Below are 16,430 nucleotides of genomic sequence, written 5' to 3' on the forward strand. Positions count from 1 at the left end.
ACCTGTCATCTCTCTTTCTCCTCCTTTCTCTCTGTGCCCCCCTCCTTTTCCATTCTTGTGTGTTCTGTTATATTAATTTTGATGGAATAAATGGGCCCAGAGAGTCAAAGATATTAACAAGGGTCTGTTACTGTACAATAATAATTTTAAAAAGGTTCAGGGTTCTGAATACAGAGCTCTGGGTCTGCTTTATACCATGGTGCGCACCATTAAAAATCATTTCAACTTTTTTATAAAGATATAAAAACTAAAGGAAAGGCAGTTAAAGGATTAGAAATGTAAAGTATTAAATAAAGCTTTTGTTTGTCTCTTTTCCCTTTAGCTGGATAAAGGTTTTAGGATGGGGAAAAGCACAACCCTGTTTGACAGTCTCTTAGATGGTTTTAAATATGGTGGTAATTGTCCTTTCTGGGAAAAAGAGAAGAAGTTAGTTGAGATGGGCCAGAGCTCTTGTTGCTGCTCTTAAAATTTGATTCTGTTTCCTAGAAGACAAATCAAGACACAGACACAACTAGGGAGAGAAAAGAACAGCAAAGATAGAAAACGCAGTTTCTGTCTTTGATGCTAATTTTTTTTCATCCTCGCTGCTAGGAAAAACACAGGCATGGCACACAGTCTTAGCAGCCACTCTGAGAGCTGGCAAACTTGTACTAGCATTGCGCTGTGTAGGGCATTGTTTTTAGCTGCCTTTTTGGTCTTACAGGAGTATTGCAAAATATACAGTCATGGCTGGCTAAGTCAGACACAGAAGGCAAAAGGAGAGGTGTAGGAAAGAGAAGGAAAAGGTTACATGATGGGGGGTAGAGGTGACAGCAGGAATCAAAATCTCACATCCCAGGTGGTGTTTGGGATTTAGCCAAAGCCAGTGGAGGTGGCAGTGTCGACTGGTCTTTGGCCTGATTTAGTCAGAACATCTTTCAGGATGAGGACAACAAAGGCCCAGTGATCTTGCATTGAATCCTGTGGTCCCAGGAGACTCTTGGGGTGGCAGCCATGACAGTGAAGCGTACTTTTTCCAGTCCACCTGCTTCCTAGCCATCAAATATCAGACAGCCTCTGCAGACAGTTTCCCCCTTAACATTTCTTTTCTTTTAAGGACCCTCAAAAGGGAGTGATGGGTGAAATAGTTCATCCTCTCATTATTTTGCCCACCAGTAAGGCCTAATTTCAAAGGAGGAACTGAAGCCCTTTATCTACTACAGCTAAAGCTGAAGAAAAGGGGTGTATTTTTAAAGTAAGTGTTTTTTACTTTAAAAAGGAATTGCTCAAAAAGATGGCAGGGGGGACATCCTCAAACAAGGAAGGAAAAAGGTAGAAGAGAAATTGAGGAGAGTGTGCAGGGTAAAGGATGAGGAATGGATGAGAAACTGTAAATATTTGTTGAGAGAAGGGAATAGAGTGAAGGGATTTGCATAGGAGGGAAATGACAATGCAATGACAAATGACAATCAGTAACTGTTACACAGCCCAGCTCTCTGCTTAAGAATTCCTTTTCATTCTGAGGGGGATTTAATTTGTTGTATGTAGTGTGTTGGCCAAAGGAAGTTCATTCTGACAAAATAGTCTGTTGCTTTTAGTGGAATTGTGAATTTGTGGGCTCTTGGGTATAGTGAAGAGGTATGCCATAACTTAAAATATTTCCTTGCTTTTTAGTGTTTGCAATGGGGGCAGTAGGTTAGTGTTTAAGATGTATCTTTGCTAATGTGTGGTTCTGAATTGCTTGTCCTTACCTTGGTGTAGATCTAAGCAATCTTCTATTTGCCCCACTTAAAAACTGATTTTCAGATTAACAGCTCCCAGATTAAGAATATATATTCAAATGTGTCTCTGTCTATCATATAACACTGTCAAATGCAGAGCAGATCACCAGTTGTCTTTGGTAACAGAGAAGAGTACTCCCTGAGAAGGTGGGTTTCTCCTGAACCAACCTGGAGTGGGATTATCAGTTCAAACTCCTGCTGAAGTAGGAAGTACTTAGAGTTAGTACTATAGGTCTCATTACACTTGGAATAAATGCTAATTATTCAATCACTTCCACGCTATTAGTAATAAAACCCTTGCCCTTGATGCAACCATATATACCTCTGTGCTCTTTGCTTATGCCTGCACTTCAACAAACATAGTGTCGGAACAAGGAGAAAGGAAGAAAGAGTATGTGAAGTTACTCAGAGCAAGGAGGGGTTGTTTTCCCTCATCCCGAACCACTGGAGCAACATCCGGAACAATCTATGTTGTCAGGGCTGCACTGTAGAATAGAAAGAGGAGAGAGCTGTGGCTCTTGTAGGGCTGTGAGGGCAGGAAAAGTCCCAACCCAAAGAGGAGAGAGACAAAAAGACAGGACAGAAAAATATGAACTCCATGAAGAGGAGACTCTGCAGAGCAACTGCACTGCAGGCCATAAGAGAGCTACAGCAAAAAGGCCCAGTTCCCATTGGAAGAGGAAGGAAGCCACAGGCATGGAGGCAGAAAAATAAGGTAGCTTAAGGGCACAGAAACAGCAGAAAAACAGGATGAAAACAAGGAGCCTGCAAAGAAAAGTTCATTTTTCAGGGAAATGGAGTCAGTATTTCCACTAACCCTTCTAGAAAGTCTTAATTTTGCTGAGAAGACATGGCTAAAATGAACAGGTCATTTTGAGCAGTTTCGTGTTGCATCAGGGTTGTCAGTAACAGTGATGGGTACCAAGTAAATGTCCTCATATGCCCTGGAAGATGAGGCAGATGACATACTGATCAGAAGACTGTATGTAAAAACACTGATAGAACAGATGATATTTCACTGGGAAGGCTGCGCATCTCCCACAGAATATAAATGGGAACACAGGGATGCTTGTGATGATGCAAAAATTTCAACCTATAAAGCTCAAGAAGAAACACAAAATGAAATCCTGAGGAAACTCTGACAGAAGACCGACAGCAAAAAAAGAATAGAAATATATGGAAGATGTGGTGGAACATCACAATATTAGTGGAAAGTGTGTCCAGCCGGAGAAGCAAAATACCGTAAGTGTCAGCAAAAGGGAAACTGTGAAGCATTATGCAGGTCTTAAAAGCAGATGCAATGCAAAAGAACCATCGTAAGAGGTCCACAACAGAAATTGTTACGGAACAGCCAGTGTCTGATTGTATGAATCCACAGAATAGTGAAGGAGCTTAGTACTTTGGTGAAAATGAAGACTTACCACATTCTGCTTGCACAAGTTCATATTAAAAATGTACATGGTAGCTGACACAATGGGTTAGTGTGTTTTGGCTCTTCACATCTGGAGACGGGTTCAAATGTCGCTCTCGGTCACACCAAAAAATAAATGATGGTGGTTTTGTTCCAGCTTCAGCAAGCAGTTATCCACATCACTTCACCACCACACACAATCTGATGCTTTGATAGCATGTGAAATTTATTATTGGTTTAGCTCAAAGAGTTGTATTATTAAATTAAAACCTGAAACATCTAAGAACTGGCTACCTTTCTGTGGATTTTGTGTTGCTTTGGGTGGTGTGTTGAAGAGGTTTCTAGCCACTAAAGACAGGGCAGGGTGAGATATTTGTGAGGTGAAAGTCCCCCATCACTGCAATTGCCTCTGCACTTCAGGCTGAATGCCGCATGCATCCCAGCTCCCCCACTATCCGTTCCTGATCCCTCCACTGGGCCAGGTAACATCAGGAAGACAAACCTGGGAAAGGAGAAAATGGTATGAAGCCAGAAGTCATGTGCAGGCCCAGCAGTGTTGTTACATGAGTCAGGACAGAGACAGTGAGACTTCAGAATGGGTAGGGAGTTGCACACTCTGGCTTCATCTACACTACACCCCACTGGTGGCGGTGTGTAATGTATGTTTAGCTATGTGCTAGCGTGAAAAGCTCATTACGTTCACATTGTGGTGTGTGGCTACAAGTGTCAGTGAAAGGCTCCGGAAGCAGGGACGCTGTGGGGAAAGGGTTCAGCAGCTCCTCACTGCTAGGACCTTTTGTTGTGGTGAGGAAGGACTCCAGCAGTGGGGAACTGGCAGAGCCTTTCTCTCCTGCTAGACCGTTTCCCTATAGTGGTGGAAGGGTTCCAGGAGTGGGGAGCTTAACAAGTAAAGAAAGGTGCTTTCACAGCTCTCCAGGAGGAAAGGACAGTCAGTGTGATTAGGCAAATTCACTCAGATTTTAACACATCCAGAGCAGTACCATCATCTGGACAGACTTGCATAAATTGGTTCAAATTGGATTCTTCAAAGGTAACCGATAAATACCCTGAGCTTAAACTGAATGAGGGCCTTTTTTTTTTGTGATTATACAAACTGGCAGAACCTTCTGTCCGGGTTGTGGGGGGAAATCCTTAAGAAAGGGTTGGAAAGACTGACACCTGGAAGACCTCAGAGTTGAGGTGACCTCTGATAAGCTTTTCATGATGCATATAGGTTCCTTTCTTGTTTTTAATAGGTAGTCTCTGTAATGCTTTCACCTTGCTTATAAATAGGTTTGCTTAGAAAGATCTGTGTGGTAACTTATAACCGAGGGCAGTTATACTGTTTATATCCTCTGAGGCAAAAGCAAAGCATAGGTGCTAGTTTGTCTAGGGAGTCTGGCTTACTGGGAATAACATAGTGTAGGCAGGGAACAGTGCAGCCTGTATAAATGCCTGGCAGGAGGGAGATGTGGGTCTCTGCCCAAGAGCGGTGACGGCTGAGAAGCCAGGAGCCTTGAGTCGGTGCCCTGACTGGACCACAGAGTAGGAATACATGTGCAGTTGCCTTGAACTGTGACAGACATTATTTATGGATGTGTGTGTTTCATAAGGATTTTTAAAAAAATGAAATTGATCCATCTAAGTTAAGGAATGTGAAGTCAGTCACATAGCTTATGTAAAATAACAAACTTCCCATTTTTATAAAATTTCCTCTTTTTACTTTGCAGAGAAGAATATCTGCAAAACCCATCTCTTTTTTTAAAGGGAGAAAAACCCAAAGCTGTAATGTGAGCTTCCAGTGGATACATCTCTTCCTCTTTGAGTTTCTAATTACTAGACTCAGTTCCAAGACATTCATCCTTTTATCATTCCCAGTCATTAACTAATCGTAAGAACCAATAATACAGCTTAATGTTTAGAGCCAGCGATCGGAATCATAATTATCGTCTCAAAGTAGTGATTACAATGTAGTAAAGAATAAATATTGGCTCACTCCATCCTGACTTTCCTCATATCTAGGTTCTGTAAACATTCTCAAATCTGTATGCATATCTTTTCCTGTTAATGAAGTAGTGAAACTTATAACCTAGTGATGTTGTATATCATGCTAAAAGTAAGTACAGGTGAAATTCAGCTTGTGTGCCACCACAAGGCCTGTGAACCACTTAAATCCTCAAAATAGGGCTTGTGCTTCATAAGGGATGATTTTCATCCTAAATGAGCAAATGGTACATTTTAAAGAAATTCTAGAAATTTACCATAATGTGAATCTAACTGTATGTGTAACACACCAAACAGCAAAATTGTAGTATGCAAACAATGTCCCATTAGAAACACTCTTAACGACTTATAGTACTGCTGTCCGCATAAACATTATGGAAAATCTCAGTGTGAAAAGAAAAGGAAAAAGACATGCTAAAGTAATAGAAATCTAATCTCCCCTTCTATCCATTCAAAATTCAAACTGAAGTACTGAAAGTTATGTCACTGAAGGAATGTCTGGATCCCCTTCTCTGGAGAGGGGAAAAACTGTCTTTCCTTCTATCTCCATCCCTTGCACCTTGGTAGGGATGATTATTGTATTGTTAGGGTTTTATCATATGAAAAAGGCCAAATAGTAGTTAGCCGTGCTGTTTAAATAATATAAAATCATTATAATAATATGCTGAGCAGAGCAGCCTATCTTACTTTCCCCTAACAAGTAAGGCACACACTAGGATAAATATTTTCATGAGCAGTTTTTCAAGATCTCTACAGGTACCTTTTTGTCAATCTGACTCTTTATATGGGAGCAGTTCTCTGAAATTGTGTGTGTCAGGATGGCACCTTTCAGCAAATTTGAATTGTACCTTTCACTGTGCAACTAAGTTTTGGGGCTATTGTCAGAACTTTTATATACAAATATATATATTTGTTTCTGATTATTCAAAGAATTATGTATGCATATGGAGAACTGTTATCTAGATAATATAAAAACAATATCCACTATATATAACTGACACACAGCTTTTCTCTTTTAGAACCCATGGCACTGCCTAAGATAACAAACATTTACAATTTAAAAAAATGCTCTGGACAAGACTGCATTGTCACTAGAAACTGTGTGTCCGTATTACACTGCAGTTGGTTCAAAATCATCTTCTCCTTGCCTTATAACTGTACTATTACTCCTTTTCCCTATTTCTACTTCCTATTTCTTTTTAGTAGAAAGTCCACTCTGAAGTTGTTGTGGATTAAGCATTTTGGTTTTTTATTATTTTTCAGCGAGATACAGTGATGTTTATACTACTTTTTCTGTTGGAATGAAGTTTTTTCTCTTATTGAGATTGAATATTAAAAATTAATGTAAGGTGTGTGGTTTTATTGTGTTACAGTTGGCATGGACACCATTCCTAGCTGCATTCAGTGTGGGTCTACAAGACTGTGATGATACAGAAGTTGCTTCTCTTTGCTTGGAAGGCATACGATGTGCAATCAGGATTGCATGCATTTTCAGCATTCAGGTAATGTTAAGATTATATGAGAATATCTTGGTTTAGGTGCTGTTAATGGAATGGTAGTACATTCACTAAGTTCTTTACATCATTACCTGAAGATGTAAGTACTGTAATACTCAGTGACTTCCTTGTTCTTAAGTTATTACTGTACCTGGTTTTGAATGCATTGAGTTTATTTTAAATTCTAAATTGCTTCATCTGTTATTTGTAAAACTTTACATGTTTCCATATATATATATAGGACTACAAAGAAGAGTTTTCAGATGAACAGACAAACTTTTTTTATTTTCGTCTTAAATCTTGCCACAGAAGGTTCTGTTTCTTAACATGAATCTTTTTCAAATATATTGTGTAGTTGAAAATTTGTAGTTCACTGAACCTTGATGGAAACATTATGCTCAACTTTAGAGAGATACCATAGCTATTCTGAAACTTGTGTAATTGGATATCATTTTAACTCTCTGGGACTGGGAATGTCTTTCCAAATATAATGCACAAATGCATCTCGCATTAAATGGGATGTCAAGAATTCCAGACTCACTGGCTCTCGTGGATAATACTGATTAAACTTGGGAATCAGTTTCTTTTGGGGGCTTTAAACTCTCAGCTGTTGAACATAATATTCTGCCAGTATAGGGAAATGGCCAATAAATGTACTGATCTGCCATAATCTGAGACTATATGTTGGTGGTTGGGATGAAGGCCGAATTTGACATCACAATTTTAAATGAGTCCACTGAAAATAGAAAATAAACTTTTAATTATTAAAAAAGTGATCCCTAAGCTAACACATTTACACTATCACCTACTGAAAATAGTAATCTCCTCCTTATAACTTTTTTGCCAGTTAATAATTGCCTTCTCATACTAGCAATAGGTGTGTAGGAGTCTCTCTCAGCAGAAACCAACGTCTTCCATTTTCAAAAGTATTATGGGCAGCAGTGAATCTATCTTGCCATTAGAGAATAAAACACTGCAGCTTCCGTATGGTGTAACATATTTTCTTTTGAGCAAGTGTATTGGCAACATGAAAGGCAAGATGGTCAGCATAAATAACTTTAAATTGTGAAAAGCGACTAATGGCCCATGAATAATTTACTGAAAGCAGCATCTCAGAATTTTCAATATAGACTGAGGAACAGCTCCTTGGAATCGGCCACTGTCAAAACATCTTGCATCTGAAGAAGTGAGGTTCTTACCCACGAAAGCTTATGCTCCCAATACTTCTGTTAGTTTTAAAGGTGCCATAGGACCCTCTGTTGCTTTTTACAGATTCAGACTAACACGGCTACCCCTCTGATACTGTCAAAACATAGGGATTTGTCTCATTCACTTTGTAGGTTGCTCCTTGTCATTCAGGGCTTTCTGCTTATTTTTCTGGATGATTGATCCTCAGTCTTAAAGGAAAATTTATTGCTTTTTGCTTCTTTTCCCTCTTAAGTGAGGACCATGATATTACCTTCCGGTTCTTGAGAGTTCTGTATCTTGGTTGCCATTAAAATAATTATGGCTTGCCAACAATTACCACTCAGTGATCTCTAAGATACTGTGCTTATTTCTTTTGTTTAGACTAGGAAGTTCCTGTTGTGCAAGATTCTGATAAGTATTGCCCATTTTGGACACAAGACTATTTGGAGATGTAGGGATGGATGGTAAATTTCCCTTATAAGAATTTTTGAGAAGAAATATTTTGTCTTTTTTCATGCTAAATTTTTCTCCCACCTTCCTACTGGTGCTCTCATGTTATGTGTCAGTCTTGTTGAAGAATTATAGATGGGTTATTACCCAAGATCACTTTCTAAGAACAGTCAGTATTTTATGCTTCATGATAAAATCATAACATTGATAGCTGGAAGGGTCTCTCTGATTTTATGGATTTTTCCTGCACAGAACAGTACAGTTCTGTGAGCCATGCAGCCTCACCGCTGAGCACAATAAAATCTCATTTTTAAAATCTGTTTTTTTTTTTCATTATTGTGGTTTTAAAGTGAATCTGATGCTGTAACACAAGTCTGTCTTGGGGCTTTCACTCCATATCTTATACCAGATCATAGAATCATAAAAGATCAGGGTTGGAAGAGACCTCAGGAGGTCATCTAGTCCAACCCCTTCTCAAAGCAGGACTAATCCCCAACTAAATCATCCTGGCCAAGGCTTTGTCAAGCAAGGCCTTAAAAAAACACCTCCCTAGGTAACCCATTCCAGTTCTTCATCACCCTCCTAGTGAAATAGTTTTTCCTAATATCCAACCTAGGCCTCCCACACTGCAACTTGAGACCATTGCTTCTAGTTCTGTCATCTGCCACCACTGAGAGCAGCCGAGCTACCTCCTCTTTGGAACCCCCCTTCAGGTAGTTGAAGGCTGCTATCAAATCCCCTCTCACTCTTCTTTTCTGCAGACTAAAAAGCCCAGTTCCCTCAGCCTCTCCTCATAAGTCATGTGCTCCAGCCTCCTAATCATTTTCGTTGCCCTCCACTGGACTCTCTCCAATTTGTCCACATCCTTTCTGAAGTGGTAGGCCCAAATCTCTACGCAGGATGTGGCTTCACCAGTGCCGCATAAAGGGGAATAATCACTTCCCTTGATCTGCTGGCAGTGCTCCTACTAATGCAGCCCAATATGCTGTTAGCTTTCTTGGCAACAAGGGCACCCTGTTGACTCTCATCCAGCTTCTCATCCACTGTAATCACCAGGTCTTTTTCTGCAGAACTGCTGCTTAGCCAGTCAATACCCAGCCTGTAGCAGAGCATAGGATTCTTCTGTGCTTCTTCAACTCTGCACTTGTCCTTGTTGAACCTCATCAGATTTCTTTTAGCGCAATCCTCCAATTCATCTAGGTCACTCTGTACCCTATCCATACCCTCCAGCTTATCTACCTTCCCCCCAGCTTAGTGTCATCCGGGAACATGCTGAGGGTGCAATCCATCCCATCATCCAGATCATTAATAAAGATGTTGAACAAAACCGGCCCCAGTACCGACCACTGGGGCACCCCACTTGATACCGGCTGCCAACTAGATATCGAGTCATTGATCACGACCCGTTGAGCCCAACGATCTAGCCAGCTTTCTATTCACCCTGTAGTCCGTTCATCCAATTCACACTTCTTTAACTTGCTGGCAAGAATACTGTGGGAGACCATATCAAAAGCTTTGCTAAAGTCAAGGTATATCACATCCACCGCTTTCTCCATATCCACAGAGCCAGTTATCTCAACCCTGCGCCATGATTTTTCCAGACTGGGGTCCTCAAGGGCTGTGCTTAATTTGCGTATTTCAGCTCACCTATCCTTTTTGGTTGATGGGTGGGCTCATTTGTTGTTTTTCTCCCCTTCTATAGTAGTGGTGGTTCGTAAGAAGAAGGCATCACTCTTTTTCTTTCCCATTCCATGAGGGAAAAGAGAACATCTGCCATGAGAAGAGAGTGCCTTAAATTCCTCTGTTACTGCTTTTCTCTTCATGGGAGATCTGACTCTGACTGCCGAGTCTTTTTGTTCAGCAATCTCTCTTCACCTGATTGTATCACGGGAGAGTGTTCCTCTGATTGAACTGTGCTCACTCTGCCTAAGCCCAGAGTAAAGTAGAATGGCAGTCAGTATTGAATACGGCCCATTGAATTATGTAATCCCACATGCCAATCGGAAATCTAGCTATACGAGGGTCTGATACTGCTGCCAGTATTTTCTACATAAAATAACTTAGTAGTAAGTCCTTAGACTTCATATACACTGGAATTTCTATAAACCTTGCAACCCACACAGAATTTCTGTTTGCTACCAATTGGCCATTGCTGACTTCTTATCTGAGGATTTTCACAAATACAGAAAAGATACTAGATTATACCCAACAAAATGGATGTTTGTTCTGCTTGTAGCTCATTTTATTCCAGCTCTTTTGCTCTTTAACTTTTATTTAAAAACCTGCCTTATAAATTCCCAAACAGCTTGCTGCATTTTGTAATTAATATCTATTTCTTGACTTTGCAGGGATGGAATTCTGCAGGTTAGGTCCATGTTTTATATAAAAGATAAAGGGAAAAGTTATGTCCTCCGGTATTATCCAAATCAGATTTATAAGACACCCTCTTTCCAGGAGCTATAACCACAAATACTCATTGTGAAATCAATTCTAATCTCCTCATAGTTATTTCCTGCAATAGCCTTCATATGAGAAATGGAATTGTAATGAGCTTCCTTTTCCAAAGAATGTAGTTTCTGGCCTTTGGCCTCTACATGAATAAGCCATCCACACACATCAGTTATACACATGTAGAAACCCCTTCTCTTGTACTTTGTAGCTCTATTCTGTTTGCATATATGGGTACGTCTATACTTACTTCCTGGTCCGGATGTAAGCGATCGATCTTCTGAGATCGATTTATCGCGTCTAGACAAGACGCGATAAATCGATCTCAGATCAATCCCGGAAGTGCTTGCCATCGACGCCGGTACTCCAGCTCAGCAAGAGGAGTACGCGGCATCGACGGGGGAGCCTGCCTGCCGCGTCTGGACCCGCGGTAAGTTCGGACTAAGGTACTTCGAATTCAGCTACGTTATGAACGTAGCTGAATTTGCGTACCTTAGTCCGAAGTGGGGGGTTAGTGTGGACCAGGCCTAAGGTAGGTCAGTCACTCACCTACCCAGGAAGAGTTGCTCCTATACTCAGATGTTCTAGAGCTCACCAATTGGGTTATAACAAGTTCATTTTATAGTACATCTCTACCTCGATATAACGCTGTCCTCGGGAGCCAAAAAATCTTACCGCATTATATCCAAATTCGTGTTCTATCGGGTGGCGTTATATCAAGGTAGCAGTGTAGTTCTTTTTCTGAACACACAGATACATAATGTAGGTCTCTGCCTTCAATTAATAAATATCTCTTAGATCCTCTCTCTGAGGACTTGTTCTGGTGAAAGTCTGTCAGCAGATCATGGCAAGGCAGCACTTGGGCATGGGCAATAGTATCTCTCAACTGGGGAGAGGCTGCTGGGGAGTTCTCTTTTTTCCCTTACCGTGTTTTTTTTTTTTTTTTTTTTTTTACAGAGAGTGCATCTCATCTGGTGGGATGTCTTGAATATTTGTTTATCTTAACTTGAAATACAAAATGTGTCTGGTTTCAGAAGAAATTACTTAAAACTACATGCTTTAGACTGCTACATGTGACACCTTACCTTCCCAGGTTTACAGTTTTACAAGGAGAGCCTTATCCCATAGCTCATTAAAGCATCCCTCTCTCTTTCTCTAAGTTAATATAATGCTTTGAAATTCAACTGTATGAAACCTACCTTATTTTTTTTCAGTAACATATAGGTCCTCATTGAAAACTCCACTGTCTTTAAGTTTCAGTAAGCTAAGAGATTTTGTAGATGAGTTTAGCAACAATCAATATTTAATTTCATGACTGTAATGTCTCCCTACTTTTCAGTGTAGTTGCCATTGAGGTCTTGCAACCAGCTATTTGAGGTTGAAATCTATGTCAATGTAGGGTAAGCTAGGGATATGGGCCGTATAAACCAAACAGGTCATATTACTGCATAGATGGGTGGTGCATTCAATTATTCAAAGAGTGGGCATAGAGAACTAACATCTGGTGCTATATTCCTAACTCACTTTTCAAATGTATTAATATATTTGGTTCATTCCTATGTGGACATAGGATTATTATAAGAGATATGATTTCAAAATAAAAATTAATGTCCAAATGCCTCCATAATCCATAAAGGAACCAAAAGATATTTAGACATTGACAAGTTATGTAAACTAACAGAAACAACTCATTTTTGTTTCCCTCTGTAGCTTGAAAGAGATGCTTATGTCCAAGCACTAGCAAGATTTACCTTGCTTACAGTGAGTTCTGGTATAACTGAAATGAAACAGAAGAACATTGACACAATAAAAACACTCATCACAGTGGCTCATACAGATGGAAACTATTTAGGAAATTCCTGGCATGAGGTACAAGAGTAGTTCATTCTTAACTATAAGAAAGTATGTACATGAAAGTACATTGATTTTGTATACAGTGTTACTCCTGGGGGAATTTTGTGCCACTGCACACATGCAGAATTCATGTTCTCCACAGATTTCTTTGCTTCCCTGCAGAAAAATGACTTTCTGATGGGGATGCAAATGGGAGCTGCAAGAGCAGCCACATGCCCCTCCCCAGCAATGCAGGTGCATTGTTTAGGTCGCATAGAGCAGCCAGTGAAGAGGTAAATCACTGCGGTGGGGGAGGGGCTTGGTCACACCCACTCCCATCTGCTCAACCTCAGTGCATCCATACCCAGACCCCCCACCAAGCCTCACTCCCTTGCCCCTGAACCTCCACTGTACCAAGCCTCATCCGCAACCCCCTGCACCCAGAGACACATGCACGCACGCCAAATGCCATCTTCCTGCACCCAGCAGCTGGTAGTCCTGGCTGGGCTGGGGGTGGGTGAGGAGCACACTTCCCCTGCATGGAGTGGCGAGGACTGGATCAGACCCACCCCCATAAATCTCCCTTGGCTCCGCACACTGCCCCATCGCTCCTTAACTGCAGTGGAAAGCTGCTCCCTTGTCCACCCACCCCCATGCATCTGGGTGCTCCCACACCCAGACACACAACTCCACTGAGCCTCTCTTCCCCCCCCGCCCCCCCGCCCCAGAACCCTGGCTGAGCCATACCCGCCTGCGTCCGGACCCCCATCCTTGCACCCAGACCACACGCGCGCGCACACACCCACACACCCACCCTGGATCCCCCTCTGCTCCCAGACTGCACCCGGAACCCCCCTGAACCCAGACCACCCCATGCTGAGCCAACCACACTGGATCCCCCCTCCCAATGAGCCCCACCCCCTATGCATGGGGACCATCCCTAGAAGCCCCCCTCACCTGGAGCCCCACCCCATAAAGCCCCACTCCATCAGCACCAGGACCTCCTGCCTAGCCCCCAACACCCAGACCCCCCTGCCAAGCCCCATCCCCCAACACCCAGACCCCCCGACTGAGCCCCAACCACCTTAACTTGGGCCCCCTCTGCAGACTCCCTTTGCCCCTACAACCAGAACTCCCCCTCTCCCTTCCCCACCAACCAGCCCCTGTATATCCAGATGCTCCCCTGGACCCACCTGCACCCAGACGGCCTCAAAAAGAACCCTCTCTCCTAACATCTGGATCCCCCCACACAAAGCTCCTCCACGCTTTGATCCTGCTGGGCTGAGCCTGCCTGCCCACACCTGGTGTGCCAGGGCCCCAGGCCCTTTCTGGGAAAGGTCAAGTCCTTGCGCTGTGTCAGGATTGGGTGTAGCCTCACCGCCAAGTCCATGTCCCGGCGCACAATTCCCTCAGGAGTACAGTGGGTTTTGAGTATGTATGTGCTATGTATGTATGTATGTATGTATATAGAGTGGGTGTTTATATGTACACATTTATATTCTGTGTACACATATAGTCTGGGTGTGTAGTATGTATGTGTGTAAATGAGAATTTTATTTTTGAAAACCCTGAAATCTGCCCATTCATAAAGAATTTTATAAAAGAGAACAGGGATATTAAATATTTTTAAAATCCACTTCTCACTGTTAAGTGGTTTCTGTGTTTTGTGTTAATTTAGATTCTGAAATGTATTAGTCAACTTGAGCTGGCACAATTAATAGGAACTGGAGTAAAACCACGTTACATCTCTGGGACAGTGAGAGGCAGGGAAGGTTCTTTTACTGGAACAAAGGATCAGGCACCTGATGAATTTGTGGGCCTGGGATTAGGTGAGTAATATGAATGCTCCAAGTATTTTAGTTATCCAGCTTCGTATGGACGTATAATATTTGAATAAAGTTCTCAGCTTGTGGTTGCCAGTGGCTTTTTTATTGAAGTGAGGCATAATTATGGAAAAAAGTCATTTTAATTCTTATTTATTAAAAACATTTCTGCTGTTGCTAATACAAATGCAGGACTGTGATTGAGATATTTACTCAAATATTTTTAAGAATACTTTTTATTGATTTATTGTCACTTTGTGGGGGATACAGGGTGGAAAATGGAATAAAATGGCTTCAATGCAATATCTATTAATATTATAGTAATTTCTTAGAGGAAATTAAAATGTAGTTGATCACAAAAGTACTTCATACTAAAGGTATTGTGTTACTAGATTGAGCAATATTGCTAATTCGCTGTACCAAATATATGTCTGTTTTGCCAAACTTGCATAGAAATAAAATTGGGGTGTAGATTTATGAATGTAGATTGATTGGTGCACCCTGTGGACTTTTGTGAGAAATATGCAAGGTGGATTGGTTTAAATTACAATAATTTAAATGATTAGTTTAAAACTTGATTTAAATTATTTATCTTAATCTGTTACCTACTTAAGTGGCTACTTTGTTATAGAAAAGGTAAAGTTTTGAGAGCCAAACTTCATGCCATCAGTGAGGTATTTTATTTTTGCATTATGATAAAAAGTGGATGTTATATTTCTGATTAATTAGACAAACTGATAATTTTTTAAAAGATGTGCCATCTTCAAGGTTAGATAAATAAAGCCGTTAAAAGCAACATGTTGGAACATTTTTATATAATTGAAAATAAAACTTTCTTGAATTCACACCCATTCCATAACCAAAAAAAAAAAAAAAAAAACCCAAATAAATATACAAAAAAATTGAAATTAAAATTAAGGTTGCAGTTCAAGAAATCTGTTTGAGAGTGGGGAGTAATGCAGTAAAACAGTAAATCCATGGAAACAAATGAAGGTTGTAGATACAATTCTGGCACTCACTACAATGCCCAGTTTTCTTTCTCTCGCACCCAGGCAGACCATTAAACAGAAACGTTCGATTTTTCTAAATCTGATTTTAATATGATGCCAGACTCCCTCTTGCTTCATGAGAACAGCTTTCAACACTGTCTGGTGAAAGCTTTAGTCTTGGCTAAAGATTTCTCTGTCTTGCAACACTTTTCCTGGAGCAGTTATGATTCTGTTACTAGCTCCCTGGCATTGCTCCCCAGCCAGGGGTCTGAGGGCTGTCATCCCAGTCTATTCCATAGCCCAATATCAGCCCTTACTCCTCAGCCAATCCTTTTCCCTGGCTCCCTTTGTGATCTGCCTGCATCCACTCTCCCCACACTGCTATGGGTTTTGCTATTGTTGAGGTACACAGTATTCTAGTCCCTGTAAAAGAGAGTTTACAGCTTCACTGCCCAGGATAGTCCTCTCTTGAAGCATGCAAGTTCAAATCAATTTACCTTTATTTTGGTTTTATTCTCTTACACTGCAAACTTGCATTTTAATTTGCTTCCCACAGTCACTCAAGGTCTCTTCTGACATTACTGCTTTCCAGCAGTATTCTTCCTGTTCAATATTCTAGTATGTATGCACATCTATACAAGCATAGTTGTTTTTTTTTCCCAAGGAAAAATACTTATGTCTAAGGCTACGATTTAATCACAGGTATTTTAGTAAAAGTCATGGACAGGTCATGGGCAAGAAATAAAAACTCACAGCCCATGACCTGTCCATGACTTATACCATAAATATCCCTGATTGAATCTTAGAGGTGGGAGGGAGCCCATGGCACTAGCTGCATTGGGGGAGGGAGGGTGCGGGGAACGACCTCCATCAGGCTCCTCCATCAGCCTCCCCAGTGGAGTAAGTGATAAAAGATTTAGATTTAGGAAAAGAAGTTGAAAAGTAAACAGAAACTGAAAATACTCTGCCATATCCTTGGAGAAAAGTTGGGAGTTCTGAGTTCTCTTAATCCCATGCAGGAGAACTCA

The 16,430-nt window shown here is 41.1% G+C and overlaps 1 protein-coding gene across 1 annotated transcript in view; it reads left to right on the forward strand.

Annotated features, from left to right (window-relative positions):
* ARFGEF1 (ADP ribosylation factor guanine nucleotide exchange factor 1) overlaps positions 1-16,430 on the forward strand; it is a 169,575-nt gene that overhangs the window by 118,611 nt on the left and 34,534 nt on the right. Inside the window, exons 20-22 of the mRNA XM_054018001.1 lie at positions 6,549-6,677; positions 12,468-12,626; positions 14,269-14,419. Of these exons, the coding sequence (XP_053873976.1) occupies positions 6,549-6,677; positions 12,468-12,626; positions 14,269-14,419 (439 nt within the window). The remainder of the gene's footprint in view (positions 1-6,548; positions 6,678-12,467; positions 12,627-14,268; positions 14,420-16,430) is intronic.

The sequence above is a fragment of the Malaclemys terrapin genome, chromosome 2 (assembly GCF_027887155.1).
Source record: "Malaclemys terrapin pileata isolate rMalTer1 chromosome 2, rMalTer1.hap1, whole genome shotgun sequence".
NCBI classification, from domain to species: domain Eukaryota; kingdom Metazoa; phylum Chordata; order Testudines; family Emydidae; genus Malaclemys; species Malaclemys terrapin.